The sequence below is a fragment of the Pecten maximus genome, chromosome 12, assembly GCF_902652985.1.
Source record: "Pecten maximus chromosome 12, xPecMax1.1, whole genome shotgun sequence".
NCBI lineage: Eukaryota > Metazoa > Mollusca > Bivalvia > Pectinida > Pectinidae > Pecten > Pecten maximus.
In genome coordinates, this window is record NC_047026.1 from 42,135,003 (window position 1) to 42,159,849 (window position 24,847).

Genomic DNA, 24,847 nt, shown 5'->3' on the forward strand with positions numbered 1-24,847 from the left:
CTATATGATATACTGTCTTTATGTCTGGATTATTATGTTACCATGACTATATGATGTACTGTCTTTATGTGTGGTTTATTACGTTACCATGACTATATGATGTACTGTATGTCTGGTTTATTACGTTACCATGACTATATGATGTAGTGTCTTTATGTCTGGTTTATAACGTTACCATGACTATATGATGTAGTGTCTTTATGTCTGGTTTATTACGTTACCATGACTATATGATGTACTGTATGTCTGGTTTATTACGTTACCATGACTATATGATGTAGTGTCTTTGTGTCTGGTTTATTTACGTTACCATGACTATATGATGTAGTGTCTTTATGTCTGGTTTATTACGTTACCATGACTATATGATGTACTGTATGTCTGGTTTATTACGTTACCATGACTATATGATGTACTGTCTTTATGTCTGGTTTATTACGTTACCATGACTATATGATGTACTGTATGTCTGGTTTATTACGTTACCATGACTATATGATGTACTGTCTTTATGTCTGGTTTATTTACGTTACCATGACTATATGATGTAGTGTCTTTATGTCTGGTTTATTACGTTACCATGACTATATGATGTAGTGTATGTCTGGTTTATTACGTTACCATGACGATATGATGTACTGTCTTTATGTCTGGTTTATTACGTTACCATGACTATATGATGTACTGTATGTCAGGTTTATTACGTTACCATGACTATATGATGTAGTGTCTTTATGTCTGGTTTATTACGTTACCATGACTATATCATGTACTGTATGTCTGGTTTATTACGTTACCATGACTATATGATGTAGTGTCTTTATGTCTGGTTTATTACGTTACCATGACTATATCATGTAGTGTCTTTATGTCTGGTTTATTACGTTACCATGACTATATGATGTACTGTATGTCTGGTTTATTACGTTACCATGACTATATGATGTACTGTATGTCTGGTTTATTACGTTACCATGACGATATGATGTACTGTATGTCTGGTTTATAACGTTACCATGACTATATGATGTACTGTCTTTATGTCTGGTTTATCACGTTACCATGACTATATGATGTACTGTCTTTATGTCTGGTTTATTACGTTACCATGACGATATGATGTACTGTCTTTATGTCTGGTTTTTTACGTTACCATGACTATATGATGTACTGTATGTCTGGTTTATTACGTTACCATGACTATATGATGTACTGTCTTTATGTGTGGTTTATTACGTTACCATGACTATATCATGGACTGTATGTCTGGTTTATTACGTTACCATGACTATATGATGTACTGTATGTCTGGTTTATTACGTTACCATGACTATATGATGTACTGTATGTCTGGTTTATTACGTTACCATGACTATATGATGTACTGTATGTCTGGTTTATTACGTTACCATGACTATATGATATACTGTCTTTATGTCTGGATTATTATGTTACCATGACTATATGATGTACTGTCTTTATGTGTGGTTTATTACGTTACCATGACTATATGATGTACTGTATGTCTGGTTTATTACGTTACCATGACTATATGATGTAGTGTCTTTATGTCTGGTTTATAACGTTACCATGACTATATGATGTAGTGTCTTTATGTCTGGTTTATTACGTTACCATGACTATATGATGTACTGTATGTCTGGTTTATTACGTTACCATGACTATATGATGTAGTGTCTTTGTGTCTGGTTTATTTACGTTACCATGACTATATGATGTAGTGTCTTTATGTCTGGTTTATTACGTTACCATGACTATATGATGTACTGTATGTCTGGTTTATTACGTTACCATGACTATATGATGTACTGTCTTTATGTCTGGTTTATTACGTTACCATGACTATATGATGTACTGTATGTCTGGTTTATTACGTTACCATGACTATATGATGTACTGTCTTTATGTCTGGTTTATTTACGTTACCATGACTATATGATGTAGTGTCTTTATGTCTGGTTTATTACGTTACCATGACTATATGATGTAGTGTATGTCTGGTTTATTACGTTACCATGACTATATGATGTACTGTATGTCTGGTTTATTACGTTACCATGACTATATGATGTACTGTATGTCTGGTTTATTACGTTACCATGACTGTATGATGTAGTGTCTTTATGTCTGGTTTATAACGTTACCATGACTATATGATGTACTGTATGTCTGGTTTATTACGTTACCATGACGATATGATGTAGTGTATGTCTGGTTTATTACGTTACCATGACTATATGATGTAGTGTCTTTATGTGTGGTTTATTACGTTACCATGACGATATGATGTACTGTATGTGTGGTTTATTACGTTACCATGACTATATGATGTAGTGTCTTTATGTCTGGTTTATTACGTTACCATGACTATATGATGTACTGTATGTCTGGTTTATTACGTTACCATGACTATATGATGTACTGTATGTCTGGTTTATTACGTTACCATGACTATATGATGTACTGTATGTCTGGTTTATTACGTTACCATGACTATATGATGTACTGTCTTTATGTCTGGTTTATTACGTTACCATGACGATATGATGTACTGTATGTCTGGTTTATTACGTTACCATGACTATATGATGTACTGTATGTCTGGTTTATTACGTTACCATGACTATATGATGTACTGTATGTCTGGTTTATTACGTTACCATGACTATATGATGTAGTGTCTTTATGTCTGGTTTATTACGTTACCATGACAATATGATGTACTGTCTTTATGTCTGGTTTATAACGTTACCATGACTATATGATGTACTGTATGTCTGGTTTATAACGTTACCATGACAATATGATGTACTGTCTTTATGTCTGGTTTATCACGTTACCATGACTATATGATGTACTGTATGTCTGGTTTATTACGTTACCATGGCTATATGATGTAGTGTCTTTATGTCTGGTTTATTACGTTACCATGACTATATGATGTACTGTCTTTATGTCTGGTTTATTACGTTACCATGACTATATGATGTACTGTCTTTATGTCTGGTTTATTACGTTACCATGACAATATGATGTACTGTCTTTATGTCTGGTTTATTACGTTACCATGACTATATGATGTACTGTCTTTATGTCTGGTTATTTACGTTACCATGACTATATGATGTAGTGTCTTTATGTCTGGTTTATTACGTTACCATGACTATATGATGTACTGTCTTTATGTCTGGTTTATTACGTTACCATGACTATATGATGTACTGTATGTCTGGTTTATAACGTTACCATGGCTATATGATGTAGTGTCTTTATGTCTGGTTTATAACGTTACCATGACTATATGATGTAGTGTCTTTATGTCTGGTTTATTACGTTACCATGACTATATGATGTACTGTATGTCTGGTTTATTACGTTACCATGACTATATGATGTACTGTATGTCTGGTTTATAACGTTACCATGACTATATGATGTACTGTCTTTATGTCTGGTTTATTACGTTACCATGACGATATGATGTAATGTCTTTATGTCTGGTTTATTACGTTACCATGACTATATGATGTACTGTCTTTATGTCTGGTTTATTACGTTACCATGACGATATGATGTACTGTATGTCAGGTTTATAACGTTTTGTTAGAATTTCAGTTAATGTTTATTTTAATTTGGTCAATATTGAATGAATGCTGTTTAACGCGGACCTGCCTGAAGTATCGAGATCCGTCACCCACACCTCTGTTAGAATTCAATCAATAAACCAGAGTATTTAAGTGTTGATTTTTAAACCAGAGTTATCTTTCTTGTTTCACAAAGGAAACTCCGTAACACAAGAATTGTACATTTATATATCTTAACTGTTCCGTTTTGTCTGTATAGGAAGTTTGAGCACACTTCAAATTCGCTAAAATGTTCGTTCTTTTCCTGGTTTGTTAAACACGACAGCATGGTACCAACATGTATACTTTATACACACGTGTAAATATTGATGCATTTCAAACGAAAATTTATTTTCAAAATTTGCTCAATATGTCATTTTTACCCAAAACATCGCTCTTATTGAGAAGCAAAAAGGTGCATGGTTGCAGAACTTGTTCCAATTTGTCTATAAACTAGTTTGTAAGTCAATCCGAGAAGCAATAGCGGTCTTAATAAAGTTATCAGAATCTTAGGATTTAAACCCCAATTTACACAGAAAAAATCTACACAGAAATAGTAAGTAAACACATAATCAAATAAATAAATAAATATAAAGAAATAAATTAATAAAATAAATAAATAAATAAAATAAGATTCACAACCTATATAGTGTGTTGAGATTAACATATTACAATGCAAATATAATCATGTTAGGTTGTAATAGCACTTATCCTCTTTAAAGAAACTAATCACGAAACATAAAAGTCAGATTACCAGCATCCCTGATGTCCAGAGTCACTGGACCATAACATCTCAGTGATATACCGTAAACGAGTCAAGTGTTGAGATATCTACAGGTGATGTTACTATAGTTTAGTGTCTACTTTTAAGGAAAGGGTCTAAACTCGAACTTTTAAAGTGAAATGTTGACAACGACGCAGTCGCCGCCTAGAAATAAAGAGCATCGTGTCATTTCGCGACTTTTTGTTACAGACAAGACACACACATGTATGAAAGTATAGCTTTTTTTAACGTTTTTCCTAAATCTGTTATCAAGGTATCAACTTTTCCCTTATAGGAATAACGTCACGGCTTTGACAGTGATCCATTTTCTCGCCACAGAAATATTTACCTCTTGTTACAGAAACAAAATTAGTTCAACAAAACTTGATTTCTTGTTTGTCCTTCCACAACACAACCACAAAATGCATCAAAGAAAAATCAGACGAAAGATAAAATAAATAATATTTATTTGGGAGGTATCACAGACATATTTGATGGAAGACAACAAACAATATCCTAACACAGGGTAGTTATATTACGTAATATTGTGTCCGGTTGTTACAGGTCCCACGACAGTGATACAGTACTTATATACTCTCTTCTCCGGAAGTTTCTGTATCTACGACAGTGATACAGTACTTATATACTCTCTTCTCCGGAAGCTTCTGTATCTACGACAGTGATACAGTACTTATATACTCTCTTCTCCGGAAGCTTCTGTATCTACGACAGAATCGTTTCCATTTCTGTGTGGTACGACTCATAATTATATAACGATATCACACATGTTCAATATTCCTATAAAACAACTCACAATTCCTAGTTCATGTTCACAAAACTTGAGTATTTACGCCAATGGACAATTCACAAATTCATTAAGTGTGACCAAATTGAAAGCCTGGTTGGTACGGTACAAACCGCATTATCACATGTCAGTCACGTGATATTGTACTCGGGCCTGTCAGTCCTGACCAGGCTATATACATGTTTGTGACATTCGAAGTCTTGTGAAATAGAGTAATTGTTGTTTTAATTTACTTTCATCAATTCAAAAATTCAACACAGACCAATCCTTAGGGAAATAAGCCATAAAGAGCTAATCCTTAGGGAAAATACGCCATAAACAGCTAATCTTTAGGGAAATAAGCCATGAACAGCTAATCTTTAGGGAAATAAGCCATGAACAGCTAATCTTTAGGGAAATAAGCCATGAACAGCTAATCTTTAGGGAAATAAGCCATGAACAGCTAATCTTTAGGGAAATAAGCCATGAACAGCTAATCTTTAGGGAAATAAGCCATGAACAGCTAATCTTTAGGGAAATAAGCCATAAACAGCTTATCTTAAGGGAAATACGCCATAAACAGCAAACGTTAAGGACATAAGCCATAAACAGCTAATCTTTAGGGAAATAAGCCATAAACAGCTTATCTTTAGGGAAATAAGCCATAAACAGCAAACGTTAAGGACATAAGCCATAAACAGCTAATCTTAAGGGAAATAAGCCATAAACAGCTAATCTTAAGGGAAATACGCCATAAACAGCAAACGTTAAGGGAAATAAGCCATAAACAGCTTATCTTAAGGGAAATACGCCATAAACAGCAAACGTTAAGGACATAAGCCATAAGCAGCTAATCTTAAGGGAAATAAGCCATAAACAGCTAATCTTAAGGGAATAAGCCATAAACAGCTAATCTTAAGGGAAATAAGCCATAAACAGCTTATCTTAAGGGGAATAAGCCATAAACAGCTAATCTTAAGGGGAATAAGCCATAAACAGCTTATCTTAAGGGGAAATAAGCCATAAACAGCTAATCTTAAGGGGAAATAAGCCATACACAGCTTATCTTAAGGGAAATAAGCCATAAACAGCTTATCTTAAGAGACATAAGCCATAAACAGCTTATCTTAAGGGAAATAAGCCATAAACAGCTTATCTTAAGGGACATAAGCCATAAACAGCTAATCTTAAAGGAAATAAGCCATAAACAGCTTATCTTAAGGGACATAAGCCATAAACAGCTAATCTTAAGGGAAATAAGCCATAAACAGCTAATCTTACAGGAAATGAGCCATAAACAGCTTATCTTAAGGGAAATACGCCATAAACAGCTTATCTTAAGGGAAATACGCCATAAACAGCAAACGTTAAGGGACATAAGCCATAAACAGCTAATCTTACAGGAAATGAGCCATAAACAGCTTATCTTAAGGGAAATACGCCATAAACAGCTTATCTTAAGGGAAATACGCCATAAACAGCAAACGTTAAGGGACATAAGCCATAAACAGCTTATCTTACAGGAAATGAGCCATAAACAGCTTATCTTAAGGGAAATACGCCATAAACAGCTTATCTTAAGGGAAATACGCCATAAACAGCAAACGTTAAGGGACATAAGCCATAAACAGCTTATCTTAAAGAAAATAAGCCATAAAGAGCAAATCCTTAGGGAAAATAAGCAATAAACATCTAATCCTTAGAGAACTTAATCATAAACAGCTTATCTTCAGAGAAAATATGTTGGAAAACAAATTAAGGTATGTCAGTAATCGAACAAACTGATATATTTATCAGGTTAAGTAAGATAAACCACCAGTAGAATGAAGCATCACATACCTTCATGGACGTGTAATGTGCTTGAACAATTTACTTGTACATTTTCGACACCCTAAACTTCTAAACATTATCTAAACGTTTTTAGATATAGCGGCGAAATGTCGGGTTCGTCCGCCGACTCCACGTGGAGAATCCCGACCTCATCCTGACGAGTGGGAAGGCTATCCTCTACTACACACTCTATGTCCTTCTCAAACAGGTCCTCGCGCAAACTATGTAACCAGTTAAAAACCTTCAAGTTGGTATGACCTCGGTCAAGTTTCTGACCCCGGTTCCAAATATCCATGTCCCTGACCCGAATCTCGTGATATCGCGGACGACCCATTCTCACTTTAATATCAGTCTGTATGACGTGGCTAAGCTGAGGAGAAATACGAATCCTTTGTACAATTTTTGGATGTAATCCATAGTCATCTGTTATATGAAATGGGAATTCCTCGTGTCTCCCGACAGTACGTTGGAATTCATTCTCCTCCCCGAACCCAGTGACACGCTCTAATGCTGCAGTTGTGTGTTTGATCCTCGTTGTCGCACGGTCTGTTAATCCCTTCCGTAAATCCATTTCTAAGATTTCACGATCTCCTTTCCACACAGACACCCTCTCTTCCGGTTCCGGCGATAAAGACCGAGCCGACGGGGTGTTGGGAGCAAACTCGGAGCTAACATCAGACGCCAAAGACATCTTCCTTGGAATAGATGTCCGCTTCCTGAGAGCTAGGGACCTCTTATTTCTCGCTTTTTGTAACTGAGCTAGTTTCTCGTTGACACGCTGCTGTCTTATTTCCTCTAGATTAATAGCTCTACTCGTTGGTTTCGTGCCCGCGGACCCTACTCTGCCTCTTTTGACCTTAGATGACGACATCACCGTTGGGCGACCTGACTCATCAATGTTTGTCATGCTACCACTTTTCGTATTGTTGACCGCCAGTTGAATCCCTTGAGTTTTACCAACCCGAGCCATTGAAGCCCTCTCCTTGGGATTCATAAGCTTTTGAATGTCACTCTCCTCAGGTATTTGTCCCGTAAATATATCCATAGTTATCGCGTTTTGGGTTTTCATGAAGCTTGTGAAAGCACCTCTCTTATTTCTGTATGTCTCCGCGAGTTTTTCCCACGTAAGAGTGTCTTCCTTAATTGCGGAAGTGACTGTCTTCTTTTTTCTTCTCTTTTTCCGTATGGTCGCCACATCCTCCTCATAGTGGTCATGGTCCGTGGAGCATGAAAACAAAGATAGTTTGGTAACGATAGAGTCCTCACTGGAGGACCTCTTTAGATATTTATGTTCCCCGAGACGTCCGCTGTATATAGGCTGTATTCGGGGTTTCTCTATCGGTTTGATACTGGAGTACTGATGATCTGGCATCCAGGATTGTAACGCCCGGGATAACCGACCCTCATCCGTGTTGTCTTCGTCAAGACTGAACTCGGAAAAAGCAGATTCCAATCTCAACTGCTCTTCCTCAAACATGTTCGGGCTGCCTCTAAGTGACGAGCCGGCTATGGACTCGTCTAGGAATTCCATTATCTGACTTTGGTCGTGGAATGGTCCCATTGTATTGGTATTTACCCGAGCATCGACCGGCATTCACATAGTCATCCAATAGTATATGTTACTGTAAAGCATTAATTGCTTATTGTCTCCGTCAAGGCGTCTCAACAATAACGTTCTGAAGCCCAAGTATGTGACTTTTACAGGTTAGTCATTACACACGACGTTACTGCCATCAACAAGCCATCGACTTGGTACACAATATCGCGCGTGCCCTTTAAACCAGTATTATCGCGAGCGTCCAGCTTGTTTGATTTACGTCAAGAGGTCCATTAAAACATTTGTTTGACCAAATGGCCAAACATTTACAAATCAGTTTGCCTGTAAGCTATTCTCCATAAATTAACGTCCGGGGTATTTGATCACATCTCGGTGTAAGTTGTGATACAATAATGATCAATGGCCGACCAATCAGCATATATCCGACTATATCAGCTACCGTCCAGACTACCCGTACGTAATACAAAGTGTTAGGGCTGATAACTCGTCACACTATCACTGGACAGATAACTATTCTGTCCAAACGTATCGCTCTACAGATTCGTCGCCTTTGATCCCAAACTCGTCCACACTGAGGTATATAGATCCCAAATTCGTCCACAGCTGTAGTACATAGATCCCTAACTCGTCCACAGCTGTAGTACATAGATCCCTAACTCGTCCACAGCTGTCTTTGGCCAAGGATTCGTTAGAGTTCTGAAAACAAGAGGAGAAATTTGTCAGTTGTAAGTATGGCCGTTAACAGATTAAGATAGTTACACCTATTCATTTCCATTGTTGATTCTATAAAGTGGTTGGGGTATACTCTGAATTAAATACTGTGATATTAAATCCTTTCCTATGTAACACTGGGCTGTATTTACTCGATACACATACCTAATGTACAGCTCCAGGGATTACACGGCTTACTCAGGAAATCGGTACCAGTTGGGCACAAGTTCCCGTTTTCTAATCCCATTTCACACCTTGGTGTATATAGTATTCCATTTAACAAATCTGAACATAAGTTACATAGTATATACTAGGACCTATTATCAGTAGGGTAGCTGTTTAATATACTTATATACATGTCCATGGACATACATTTACAAACTACATTACAGTTGCAATTGTAATAAAGACGTGGAAGTTATGTAAAAAGATGGTGTTTTAACATACATCATACAGTTTTTTCACCAAGTCCTCTTTCAAATCTGCTGTTAAATTCATGATTACAATCTATATTGGAGGTCTGTATAGTTCCCTGACCAGTATGATTACAATCTGTATTGGAGGTCGATATAGTTCCCTGACCAGTATGATTACAATCTATACTGGAGGTCGATATAGTTCCCTGTCCAGTATGATTACAATCTATATTGGAGGTCAGTATAATTCCCTGACCAGTATGATTACAATCTATATTGGAGGTCTGTATAGTTCCCTGACCAGTATGATTACAATCTATATTGGAGGTCTGTATAGTTCCCTGACCAGTATGATCACAATCTATATTGGAGGTCTGACCAGTATGATTACAATCTATATTGGAGGTCTGTATAGTTACCTGACCAGTATGATTACAATCTATATTGGAGGTCTGTATAGTTCCCTGACCAGTATGATCACAATCTATATTGGAGGTCTGACCAGTATGATCACAATCTATATTGGAGGTCTGACCAGTATGATTACAATCTATATTAGAGGTCTGTATAGTTCCCTGACCAGTATCATTACAATCTATATTGGAGGTCTGTACAGTTCCCTGACCAGTATGATTACAATCTATATTGGAGGTCTGACCAGTATGATTACAATCTATATTGGAGGTCTGTATAGTTCCCTGACCAGTATGATTACAATCTATATTGGAGGTCTGTACAGTTCCCTGACCAGTATGATTACAATCTATATTGGAGGTCTGACCAGTATGATTACAATCTATATTGGAGGTCTGTATAGTTCCCTGACCAGTATGATTACAATCTATATTGGAGGTCTGTATAGTTCCCTGTCCAGTATGATTACAATCTATATTGGAGGTCTGTATAGTTCCCTGACCAGTATGATTACAATCTATATTGGAGGTCTGTATAGTTCCCTGACCAGTATGATTACAATCTATATTGGAGGTCTGTATAGTTCCCTGTCCAGTATGATTACAATCTATATTGGAGGTCTGTATAGTTCCCTGACCAGTATGATTACAATCTATATTGGAGGTCTGTATAGTTACCTGACCAGTATGATTACAATCTATATTGGAGGTCTGTATAGTTCCCTGACCAGTATGATTACAATCTATATTGGAGGTCTGTATAGTTCCCTGACCAGTATGATTACAATCTATATTGGAGGTCTGTCCAGTATGATTACAATCTATATTGGAGGTGTGTATAGTTCCCTGACCAGTATGATTACAATCTATATTGGAGGTGTGTATAGTTCCCTGACCAGTATGATTACAATCTATATTGGAGGTCTGTATAGTTCCCTGACCAGTATGATTACAATCTATATTGGAGGTCTGTATAGTTCCCTGACCAGTATGATTACAATCTATATTGGAGGTCTGTATAGTTCCCTGACCAGTATGATTACAATCTATATTGGAGGTCTGTCCAGTTTGATTACAATCTATATTGGAGGTCTGTATAGTTCCCTGACCAGTATGATCACAATCTATATTGGAGGTCTGACCAGTATGATTACAATCTATATTGGAGGTCTGTATAGTTCCCTGACCAGTATGATTACAATCTATATTGGAGGTCGATATAGTTCCCTGACCAGTATGATTACAATCTATATTGGAGGTCGATATAGTTCCCTGTCCAGTATGATTACAATCTATATTGGAGGTCTGTATAGTTTCCTGACCAGTATGATTACAATCTATATTGGAGGTCTGTATAGTTCCCTGACCAGTATGATCACAATCTATATTGGAGGTCTGTATAGTTCCCTGACCAGTATGATCACAATCTATATTGGAGGTCTGACCAGTATGATTACAATCTATATTGGAGGTCTGTATAGTTCCCTGACCAGTATGATTACAATCTATATTGGAGGTCTGTATAGTTCCCTGACCAGTATGATTACAATCTATATTGGAGGTCTGTCCAGTATGATTACAATCTATATTGGAGGTCTGTATAGTTCCCTGACCAGTATGATTACAATCTATATTGGAGGTCTAACCAGTATGATTACAATCTATATTGGAGGTCTGTATAGTTCCCTGACCAGCATGATTACAATCTATATTGGAGGTCTGTATAGTTCCCTGACCAGTATGATTACAATCTATATTGGAGGTCTGTATAGTTCCCTGACCAGTATGATTACAATCTATATTGGAGGTCTGTATAGTTACCTGACCAGTATGATTACAATCTATATTGGAGGTCTGTATAGTTCCCTGACCAGTATGATTACAATCTATATTGGAGGTCTGACCAGTATGATCACAATCTATATTGGAGGTCTGACCAGTATGATTACAATCTATATTAGAGGTCTGTATAGTTCCCTGACCAGTATGATTACAATCTATATTGGAGGTCTGTCCAGTATGATTACAATCTATATTGGAGGTCTGTATAGTTCCCTGACCAGTATGATCACAATCTATATTGGAGGTCTGACCAGTATGATTACAATCTATATTGGAGGTCTGTATAGTTCCCTGTCCAGTATGATTACAATCTATATTGGAGGTCGATATAGTTCCCTGACCAGTATGATTACAATCTATATTGGAGGTCGATATAGTTCCCTGTCCAGTATGATTACAATCTATATTGGAGGTCTGTATAGTTTCCTGACCAGTATGATTACAATCTATATTGGAGGTCTGTATAGTTCCCTGACCAGTATGATCACAATCTATATTGGAGGTCTGTATAGTTCCCTGACCAGTATGATCACAATCTATATTGGAGGTCTGACCAGTATGATTACAATCTATATTGGAGGTCTGTATAGTTCCCTGACCAGTATGATTACAATCTATATTGGAGGTCTGTATAGTTCCCTGACCAGTATGATTACAATCTATATTGGAGGTCTGTCCAGTATGATTACAATCTATATTGGAGGTCTGTATAGTTCCCTGACCAGTATGATTACAATCTATATTGGAGGTCTAACCAGTATGATTACAATCTATATTGGAGGTCTGTATAGTTCCCTGACCAGTATGATTACAATCTATATTGGAGGTCTGTATAGTTCCCTGACCAGTATGATTACAATCTATATTGGAGGTCTGTATAGTTCCCTGACCAGTATGATTACAATCTATATTGGAGGTCTGTATAGTTCCCTGACCAGTATGATTACAATCTATATTGGAGGTCTGTATAGTTCCCTGACCAGTATGATTACAATCTATATTGGAGGTCTGTATAGTTCCCTGACCAGTATGATTACAATCTATATTGGAGGTCTGTATAGTTCCCTGTCCAGTATGATTACAATCTATATTGGAGGTCTGTATAGTTCCCTGACCAGTATGATTACAATCTATATTGGAGGTCTGACCAGTATGATTACAATCTATATTGGAGGTCTGTAGAGTTCCCTGACCAGTATGATTACAATCTATATTGGAGGTCTGTATAGTTACCTGACCAGTATGATTACAATCTATATTGGAGGTCTGTCCAGTATGATTACAATCTATATTGGAGGTCTGTATAGTTCCCTGACCAGTATGATTACAATCTATATTGGAGGTCTGTATAGTTCCCTGACCAGTATGATCACAATCTATATTGGAGGTCTGACCAGTATGATTACAATCTATATTGGAGGTCGATATAGTTCCCTGACCAGTATGATTACAATCTATATTGGAGGTCGATATAGTTCCCTGTCCAGTATGATTACAATCTATATTGGAGGTCTGTATAGTTTCCTGACCAGTATGATTACAATCTATATTGGAGGTCTGTATAGTTCCCTGACCAGTATGATCACAATCTATATTGGAGGTCTGTATAGTTCCCTGACCAGTATGATCACAATCTATATTGGAGGTCTGACCAGTATGATTACAATCTATATTGGAGGTCTGTATAGTTCCCTGACCAGTATGATTACAATCTATATTGGAGGTCTGTATAGTTCCCTGACCAGTATGATTACAATCTATATTGGAGGTCTGTCCAGTATGATTACAATCTATATTGGAGGTCTGTATAGTTCCCTGACCAGTATGATTACAATCTATATTGGAGGTCTAACCAGTATGATTACAATCTATATTGGAGGTCTGTATAGTTCCCTGACCAGTATGATTACAATCTATATTGGAGGTCTGTATAGTTCCCTGACCAGTATGATTACAATCTATATTGGAGGTCTGTATAGTTCCCTGACCAGTATGATTACAATCTATATTGGAGGTCTGTATAGTTCCCTGACCAGTATGATTACAATCTATATTGGAGGTCTGTATAGTTCCCTGACCAGTATGATTACAATCTATATTGGAGGTCTGTATAGTTCCCTGTCCAGTATGATTACAATCTATATTGGAGGTCTGTATAGTTCCCTGACCAGTATGATTACAATCTATATTGGAGGTCTGACCAGTATGATTACAATCTATATTGGAGGTCTGTAGAGTTCCCTGACCAGTATGATTACAATCTATATTGGAGGTCTGTATAGTTACCTGACCAGTATGATTACAATCTATATTGGAGGTCTGTCCAGTATGATTACAATCTATATTGGAGGTCTGTATAGTTCCCTGACCAGTATGATTACAATCTATATTGGAGGTCTGTATAGTTCCCTGACCAGTATGATCACAATCTATATTGGAGGTCTGACCAGTATGATTACAATCTATATTGGAGGTCTGTATAGTTCCCTGACCAGTATGATTACAATCTATATTGGAGGTCGATATAGTTCCCTGACCAGTATGATTACAATCTATATTGGAGGTCGATATAGTTCCCTGTCCAGTATGATTACAATCTATATTGGAGGTCTGTATAGTTTCCTGACCAGTATGATTACAATCTATATTGGAGGTCTGTATAGTTCCCTGACCAGTATGATCACAATCTATATTGGAGGTCTGTATAGTTCCCTGACCAGTATGATCACAATCTATATTGGAGGTCTGACCAGTATGATTACAATCTATATTGGAGGTCTGTATAGTTCCCTGACCAGTATGATTACAATCTATATTGGAGGTCTGTATAGTTCCCTGACCAGTATGATTACAATCTATATTGGAGGTCTGTATAGTTACCTGACCAGTATGATTACAATCTATATTGGAGGTCTGTATAGTTCCCTGACCAGTATGATTACAATCTATATTGGAGGTCTGTATAGTTCCCTGACCAGTATGATTACAATCTATATTGGAGGTCTGTATAGTTCCCTGTCCAGTATGATTACAATCTATATTGGAGGTCTGTATAGTTCCCTGACCAGTATGATTACAATCTATATTGGAGGTCTGACCAGTATGATTACAATCTATATTGGAGGTCTGTAGAGTTCCCTGACCAGTATGATTACAATCTATATTGGAGGTCTGTATAGTTACCTGACCAGTATGATTACAATCTATATTGGAGGTCTGTCCAGTATGATTACAATCTATATTGGAGGTCTGTATAGTTCCCTGTCCAGTATGATTACAATCTATATTGGAGGTCTGTATAGTTCCCTGACCAGTATGATTACAATCTATATTGGAGGTCTGTATAGTTCCCTGACCAGTATGATTACAATCTATATTGGAGGTCTGTATAGTTCCCTGACCAGTATGATTACAATCTATATTGGAGGTCTGACCAGTATGATTACAATCCAAATTGGAGGTCTGACCAGTACGATTAAAATCTATATTGGAGGTCTGTCCAGTATGATTACAATCTATATTGGAGGTCTGTATAGTTCCCTGACCAGTATGATTACAATCTATATTGGAGGTCGATATAGTTCCCTGACCAGTATGATTACAATCTATATTGGAGGTCGATATAGTTCCCTGTCCAGTATGATTACAATCTATATTGGAGGTCTGTATAGTTTCCTGACCAGTATGATTACAATCTATATTGGAGGTCTGTATAGTTCCCTGACCAGTATGATCACAATCTATATTGGAGGTCTGTATAGTTCCCTGACCAGTATGATCACAATCTATATTGGAGGTCTGACCAGTATGATTACAATCTATATTGGAGGTCTGTATAGTTCCCTGACCAGTATGATTACAATCTATATTGGAGGTCTGTATAGTTCCCTGACCAGTATGATTACAATCTATATTGGAGGTCTGTCCAGTATGATTACAATCTATATTGGAGGTCTGTATAGTTCCCTGACCAGTATGATTACAATCTATATTGGAGGTCTGTATAGTTCCCTGACCAGTATGATTACAATCTATATTGGAGGTCTGTATAGTTCCCTGACCAGTATGATTACAATCTATATTGGAGGTCTGTATAGTTCCCTGACCAGTATGATCACAATCTATATTGGAGGTCTGACCAGTATGATTACAATCTATATTGGAGGTCTGTCTAGTTCCCTGACCAGTATGATTACAATCTATATTGGAGGTCTGTATAGTTTCCTGACCAGTAGGATTACAATCTATATTGGAGGTCTGTATAGTTTCCTGACCAGTATGATTACAATCTATATTGGAGGTCTGACCAGTATGATTACAATCTATATTGGAGGTCTGTATAGTTCCCTGACCAGTATGATTACAATCTATCACTAGGGGTTATATATCCGGTCTTCCGGGTTATATATCCGGTACTCCCGGTTATATATCCGGTACTCCGGGTTATATATCCGGTACTCCGGGTCATATATCCGGTACTCCAGGTTATATATCCGGTACTCCAGGTGACATATCCGGTACTCCAGGTTATATATCCGGTTCTCCGGGTTATATATCTGGTACTCCGGGTCATATATCCGGTACTCCGGGTTATATATCCGGTACTCCGGGTTATATATCCGGTACCCCGGGTTCTATATCCGGTACTCCGGGTTATATATCCGGTAATCCGGGTTATATATCCGGTACTCCAGGTTATATATCCGGTACGACGGGTTATATATCCGTTACTCCGGGTTATATATCCGGTACTCCAGGTCATATATCCGGTACTCCAGGTCATATATCCAGTACTCCGGTTATATATCCGGTACTCCGGGTTATATATCCGGTACTCCAGGTTATATATCCGGTACTCCAGGTTATATATCCGGTACTCCAGGTTATTTATCCGGTACTCCGGGTTATATATCCGGTACTCCAGGTTATATATCCGGTACTCCGGGTTATATATCCGGTACTCCAGGTCATATATCCGGTACTCCAGGTTATATATCCGGTACTCCACGTCATATATCCGGTACTCCAGGTCATATATCCGGTACTCCAGGTTATATATCCGGTACTCCAGGTTATATATCCGGTACTCCGGGTTATATATCCGGTACTCCAGGTTATATATCCGGTACTCCGGGTTATATATCCGGTACTCCAGGTTATATATCCGGTAGTCCGGGTTATATATCCGGTACTCCAGGTTATATATTCGGTACTCCAGGTTATATATCCGGTACTTCGAGTTATATATCCGGAATACAAGTTATATATCCGATGCTCGATGTTTTATATCCGGTACTCCAGGTAAGTGTTTGGCCTGTTTATAAGAGAACGCCCATTGTTGACGTTGTTGGTAGCAGCTGTGCCAATTTTCGACATTATCAAGAGAAACGCTAACAGTTCAACTGATGATTGGAGAAACATTCCAGAGAATATTACCGACTCTATGTACTTAATATTAAAATATCGGTGATAAATTCATCGACTTATTATTATAACGATTGGCGCAATGCTGCTTTGTCAATCATACATACTGTGGGAGGTATAAAGGAAGAGGGGCGCCGAAGGAATGTATTGATCCAGGACTTACAGTTAATCTCCACTTATCAACAGGCGTTAGAGTGGAATCACTAGCTAAGATCTCCCAATACACATAGTCCCCACAAAACAATACACATAATCTCGGCAAAACAATACACATCGTCCCCACAAAACAATACACAAAGTCCCCACAAAACAATACACAAAGTCCCCACAAAACAATACACATCGTCCCCACAAAACAATACACAAAGTCTCCACAAAACAATACACATAGTCTCGACAAAACAATACACATCGTCCCACAAAACAATACACATAGTCTCGGCAAAACAATACACATCGTCCCCACAAAACAATACACATCGTCCCCACAAAACAATACAAATAGTCTCGACAAAACGATACACAGCGTCCCACAAAACAATACACATCGTCCCCACAAAACTATACACATCGTCCCCACAAAACAATGCACAAAGTCTCCACAAAAAATACACATCGTCCCACAAAACAATACACATCGTCCCCACAAAACAATACACATTGTCCCCACAAAACAATACACATAGTCTCGGCAAAACAATAAACAAAATCTCCAAAAAACAATACACAAAGTCTCGGCAAAACAATACACAAAGTCTCGGCAAAACAATACACATAGTCTCGACAAAACAATACACATCGTCCCACAAAACAATACACAAAGCCTCGGCAAAACAATACACATCGTTCCCACAAAACAATACACATCGTCCCCACAAAACAATACACAAAGTGTGCAAAACAATACACATCGTCCCCACAAAACAATACACATCGTCCCCACAAAACAATACACAAAGTCTCCACAAAACAATACACATCGTCCCCACAAAACAATACACAAAGCCTCGGCAAAACAATACACATCGTTCCAACAAAACAATACACATCGTCCCCACAAAACAATACACAAAGTGTGCACAAAACAATACACATCGTCCCCACAAAACAATACACATCGTCCCTAACACGACACTAACGACATGTTGTATGAGTGTGTTCGTACCTAACACGACACTAACGACATGTTGTATGAGTGTGTTCGTACTTAACACGACACTAACGACATGTTGTATGAGTGTGTCCATACCTAACACAACACTAACGACATGTTGTATGAGTGTGTTCATACCTAACACGACACTAACGACATGTTGTATGAGTGTGTTCATACCTAACACGACACTAACGACATGTTGTATGAGTGTGTTCGTACCTAACACGACACTAACGACATGTTGTATGAGTGTGTCCATACCTAACACGACACTAACGACATGTTGTATGAGTGTGTCCATACCTAACACAACACTAACGATATGTTGTATGAGTGTGTTCGTACCTAACACAACACTAACGACACGTTGTATGAGTGTGTTCATACCTAACACGACACTAACGACATGTTGTATGAGTGTGTCCATACCTAACCCGACACTAACGACATGTTGTATGGGTGTGTTCGTACCTAACACGACACTAACGACATGTTGTATGAGTGTGTTCATACCTAACACGACACTAACGACATGTTGTATGAGTGTGTTCGTACCTAACACGACACTAACGACATGTTGTATGAGTGTGTCCGTACCTAACACGACACTAACGACATGTTGTATGAGTGTGTTCGTACCTAACACGACACTAACGACATGTTGTATGAGTGTGTTCATACCTAACACGACACTAACGACATGTTGTATGAGTGTGTTCATACCTAACACGACACTAACGACATGTTGTATGAGTGTGTTTGTACCTAACACGACACTAACGACATGTTGTATGAGTGTGTCCGTACCTAACACGACACTAACGACATGTTGTATGAGTGTGTTCATACCTAACACGACACTAACGACATGTTGTATGAGTGTGTTCATACCTAACACGACACTAACGACATGTTGTATGAGTGTGTTTGTACCTAACACGACACTAATGACATGTTGTATGAGTGTGTTCGTACCTAACACGACACTAACGACATGTTGTATGAGTGTGTCCATACCTAACACGACACTAACGACATGTTGTATGAGTGTGTCCATACCTAACACGACACTAACGACATGTTGTATGAGTGTGTTCATACCTAACACGACACTAACGACATGTTGTATGAGTGTGTTCGTACCTAACACGACACTAACGACATGTTGTATGAGCGTGTTCGTACCTAACACGACACTAACGACATGTTGTATGAGCGTGTTCGTACCTAACACGACACTAACGACATGTTGTATGAGTGTGTTCGTACCTAACACGACACTAACTACATGTTGTATGAGTGTGTTCGTACTTAACACGACACTAACGACATGTTGTATGAGCGTGTTCGTACTTAACACGACACTAACGACATGTTGTATGAGTGTGTTCATACCTAACACGACACTAACGACATGTTGTATGAGTGTGTCCATACCTAACACGACACTAACGACATGTTGTATGAGTGTTTTCATACCTAACACGACACTAACGACATGTTGTATGAGTGTGTCCATACCTAACACGACACTAACGACATGTTGTATGAGTGTGTCCATACCTAACACGACACTAACGACATGTTGTATGAGTGTGTTCATACCTAACACGACACTAACGACATGTTGTATGAGTGTGTCCATACCTAACACGACACTAACGACATGTTGTATGAGTGTGTTCGTATCTAACACGACACTAACGACATGTTGTATGAGTGTGTCCGTACCTAACACGACACTAACGACACGTTGTATGAGTGTGTCCGTACCTAACACAACCCTAACGACATGTTGTATGAGTGTGTCCATACCTAACACGACACTAACGACATGTTGTATGAGTGTGTTCGTACCTAACACGACACTAACGACATAGTGTATGAGTGTGTTCGTACCTAACACGACACTAACGACATGTTGTATGAGTGTGTCCATACCTAACACGACACTAACGACATGTTGTATGGGTGTGTTCGTACCTAATACGACACTAACGACATGTTGTATGAGTGTGTTCGTACCTAACACGACACTAACGACATGTTGTATGAGTGTGTCCATACCTAACACGACACTAACGACATGTTGTATGGGTGTGTTCGTACCTAATACGACACTAACGACATGTTGTATGAGTGTGTTCGTACCTAACACGACACTAACGACATGTTGTATGAGTGTGTCCATACCTAACACGACACTAACGACATGTTGTATGGGTGTGTTCGTACCTAATACGACACTAACGACATGTTGTATGAGTGTGTCCATACCTAACACGGCACTAACGACATGTTGTATGAGTGTGTACATACCTAACACGGCACTAACGACATGTTGTATGAGTGTGTTCGTACCTAACACGACACTAACGACATGTTGTATGAGTGTGTCCATACCTAACACGACACTAACGACATGTTGTATGGGTGTGTTCGTACCTAATACGACACTAACGACATGTTGTATGAGTGTGTCCATACCTAACACGGCACTAACGACATGTTGTATGAGTGTGTACATACCTAACACGACACTAACGACATGTTGTATGAGTGTGTCCATACCTAACACGACACTAACGACATGTTGTATGGGTGTGTTCGTACCTAATACGACACTAACGACATGTTGTATGAGTGTGTCCATACCTAACACGGCACTAACGACATGTTGTATGAGTGTGTACATACATTTGTACATTACACGATGTTAGACAACGTGGAAGACAAAAATAACAACCAGGAAGAAACCAGCAAAAAAGAAAAGACAATAAAATCTAGGGACACACCATCACAAAGGGAAACACGACAACAGCAATCGCGGACGTACCAGTGCAAATAGAAAGAAAGAGAAGAGAGCAACCATGGACACCCCAGCACAAGAGGAAATTTCGATTTGCTTAACGATGCCATTCTGTTGAGTGAGTTTACGGTACAATCGTCCTCTTTACATACCGACATGATACGATAACCATTCAATTCTTACCTACCTTTTCTCTCTGACGGTATTAACCTTCCAAAGCCAGCTATATCTTTAGTACTCAACGTAACTTAACCCGTCTGTCCACACATATCCCTAGTTCTCAACGGAAATTCACCCGTCACTGCCTTCCAGATAATGCACTTAGTACTCTTTGTAACTTAACCATTCACAGACTGTCCAGGTATATATCCCTAGTACTCTATGTAACTTAACCATTCACAGACTGTCCAGGTATATATCCCTAGTACTCTTTGTAACTTAACCATTCACAGACTGTCCAGGTATATATCCCTAGTACTCTATGTAACTTAACCATTCACAGACTGTCCAGGTATATATCCCTAGTACTCTAAGATAATACAAGGCTGAGTTGTCAGCGCCTCGCCAAGACACGTTCGATTGTGAATCAATTAACCTATTTATACATGACTAAATATCAGGTATATGGCAAGGTTTAAAGATCTTCAATCTCCAAACGTTAATTTAAATAGACTTTATATACATATTTATAAGTAGAGCGTTGTGTAGAGTTTTCGTTATGTGTCCATCTCCTGTTGGATTTCAGTGACATTTACCATTATGTTATACCTGTACATTACATCACTTCAGACATTGAATATTTTAACTGTTTTAGGATATTTCAGATCAATAAGTGTCGTTTGTTTGTTTTTGTTTTTATAAAAGCACATTTTATTTTTTTAAATGCAAATTATCCAGTAGTTTAAAACCTACCCCAACACGTAATGTATATACCTGGTTGTCTGTGTGACGTACCTGGTTGTCTGTGTGATATACCTGGTTGTCTGTGTGACGTACCTGGTTGTCTGTGTGACGTACCTGGTGGTCTGTGTGACGTACCTGGTTGTCTATGTGACGTCCCTTGTTGTCTGTGTGATATACCTGGTTGTCTGTGTGACGTACCTGGATGTCTGTGTGATATACCTGGTTGCCTGTGTGATATACCTGGTTGTCTGTGTGATATACCTGGTTGTCTGTGTGATATACCTGGTTGTCTATGTGACGTACCTGGTGGTCTGTGTGATATACCTGGTTGTCTGTGTGATATACCTGGTTGTCTGTGTGATATACCTGGTTGTCTGTGTGATATACCTGGTTGTCTGTGTTACGTACCTGGTGGTCTGTGTGACGTCCCTTGTTGTCTGTGTGACGTACCTGGTTGTCTGTGTGATGTACCTGGTTGTCTATGTGATATACCTGGTTGTCTATGTGATATACCTGGTTGTCTGTGTGATATACCTGGTTGTCTGTATGACGTACCTGGTTGTCTATGTGATATACCTGGCTGTCTGTGTGATATACCTGGATGTCTGTGTGATATACCTGGTTGTCTGTGTGATATACCTGGTTGTCTGTGTGATATACCTGGTTGTCTGTGTTACGTACCTGGTTGTCTGTGTGACGTCCCTTGTTGTCTGTGTGATATACCTGGTTGTCTGCGTGATATACCTGGTTGTCTGTGTGATATACCTGGTTGTCTATGTGACGTACCTGGTTGTCTGTGTGATATACCTGGTTGTCTGTGTGATATACCTGGTTGTCTGTGTGACGTACCTGGTTGTCTGTGCGATATACCTGGTTGTCTGTGTGACGTACCTGGTTGTCTGTGTGATATACCTGGTTGTCTGTGTGATATACCTGGTTGTCTGTGTGATATACCTGGTTGTCTGTGTGACGTACCTGGTTGTCTGTGTGATATACCTGGTTGTCTGTGTGACGTACGTGGTTGTCTGTGTGACGTACCTGGTTGTCTGTGTGATATACCTGGTTGTCTGTGTGATATACCTGGTTGCCTGTGTGACGTACCTGGTTGTCTGTGTGATATACCTGGTTGTCTGTGTGATATACCTGGTTGTCTGTGTGATATACCTGGTTGTCTGTGTGACGTACCTGGTTGTCTGTGTGATATACCTGGTTGTCTGTGTGACGTACGTGGTTGTCTGTGTGACGTACCTGGTTGTCTGTGTGATATACCTGGTTGTCTGTGTGATATACCTGGTTGTCTGTGTGATATACCTGGTTGTCTGTGTGATATACCTGGTTGTCTGTGTGACGTACCTGGTTGTCTGTGTGACGTACCTGGTTGTCTGTGTGATATACCTGGTTGTCTGTGTGATATACCTGGTTGTCTATGTGACGTACCTGGTTGTCTGTGTGATATACCTGGTTGTCTGTGTGATATACCTGGTTGTCTGTGTGATATACCTGGTTGTCTTTGTGATATACCTGGTTGTCTGTGTGATATACCTGGTTGTCTATGTGACGTACCGGGTTGTCTGTGTGATATACCTGGTTGTCTGTGTGACGTACCTGGTTGTCTGTGTGATATACCTGGTTGTCGGTATGACGTACCTGTTTATTATTTGAGGAGGAGGGTATGACAGATTGATATTTAGCTCCCACCTAATACATTATCAATTTTAATCATTATTCTGTACTTATATATTATACAAACTTCGATTTGTTAATTCTGTTTTTGTGTAGGATAGTCTTCATCAATACACACAATAAAACTGTTTTAAGATGAAATCGATGACGACCTCCCTTTGTACTTTTCGCGTGACCCCGGTCTTTACAATGGTAATAGAATTCGTGATTAGTAGAAAAACACTTCACAGCGAATCGGTAAACAAATCTTTGTTGTATTCAACCATTCTATCGACTACATAACTTCCAATGATTGAAACATTATTAGTCAATATACATAATATAACTTCATAGTTTTCGTTGAAAACGTTGAGCGAACAGCTCGAATAGTGACAGGCGAGTGATTGTCAGATAAAACGATGTATTTGTAAACAGGATTTGGTGACACAGAGGGCCATAATAAACCTTTATGGATATCTAAATCAACATAACATTACTCTTTGTTGTCAGAAATTAATATAAAACCTTTTGTGAGCTTTATCAATTTTTGAAAGGTTGATGTGATCAATTTACGGACAAGATCGATTTAATTGTTGTTAAAAAAGGTCTTCAACACCTCAAAGACAAAATCTGCAATAGGCATTCAAACCATAATGTTTTATTTACTTTGACTACCGGCATTTAACTACGAACAATTGTCAAGTTGGTAAATCGATACGTTACAAAATAGTGTAACATTTTATACTCGTCAACAGGTACCTCATTAACTAACCCCTGCTCGTCTGTGACCGATTTTATCACGACGGGACTTTTGAAATTTATGGTATAGGAGTATACCAAAATATTACCCGAGGTAAAAAAAACGGGAAAAGGTGGTAACGATAAATAACTTAGGTATACATACCGACGTAGGTTAAAGAAAATAAATAAAT

The 24,847-nt window shown here is 38.4% G+C and overlaps 2 protein-coding genes across 3 annotated transcripts in view; both read right to left on the bottom strand.

Moving 5' to 3' along the window:
• Window positions 1-6,767: 6,767 nt before the first annotated feature.
• The window catches only part of LOC117339285, a 33,736-nt gene continuing 15,656 nt past the window's right edge, over window positions 6,768-24,847 (bottom strand). Inside the window, exons 1-2 of one of the 2 annotated variants that reach the window (XM_033900794.1) lie at window positions 21,538-21,933; window positions 6,768-9,275 (exon numbers count right to left, since the gene is read on the bottom strand). In XM_033900794.1, the coding sequence (XP_033756685.1) occupies window positions 7,098-8,615 (1,518 nt within the window). In that variant the 5' untranslated portion in view covers window positions 8,616-9,275; window positions 21,538-21,933 and the 3' untranslated portion in view covers window positions 6,768-7,097. Of the gene's footprint in view, window positions 9,276-21,537; window positions 21,934-24,847 lie in introns of those variants that run through there. The other variant, XM_033900795.1, reaches the window with a different exon arrangement.
• Window positions 9,090-24,847, bottom strand: part of LOC117339048 (uncharacterized PPE family protein PPE21-like) — a 19,943-nt gene continuing 4,185 nt past the window's right edge. Inside the window, exon 2 of the mRNA XM_033900413.1 lies at window positions 9,090-9,275. Within this exon, the coding sequence (XP_033756304.1) occupies window positions 9,090-9,275 (186 nt within the window). The remainder of the gene's footprint in view (window positions 9,276-24,847) is intronic.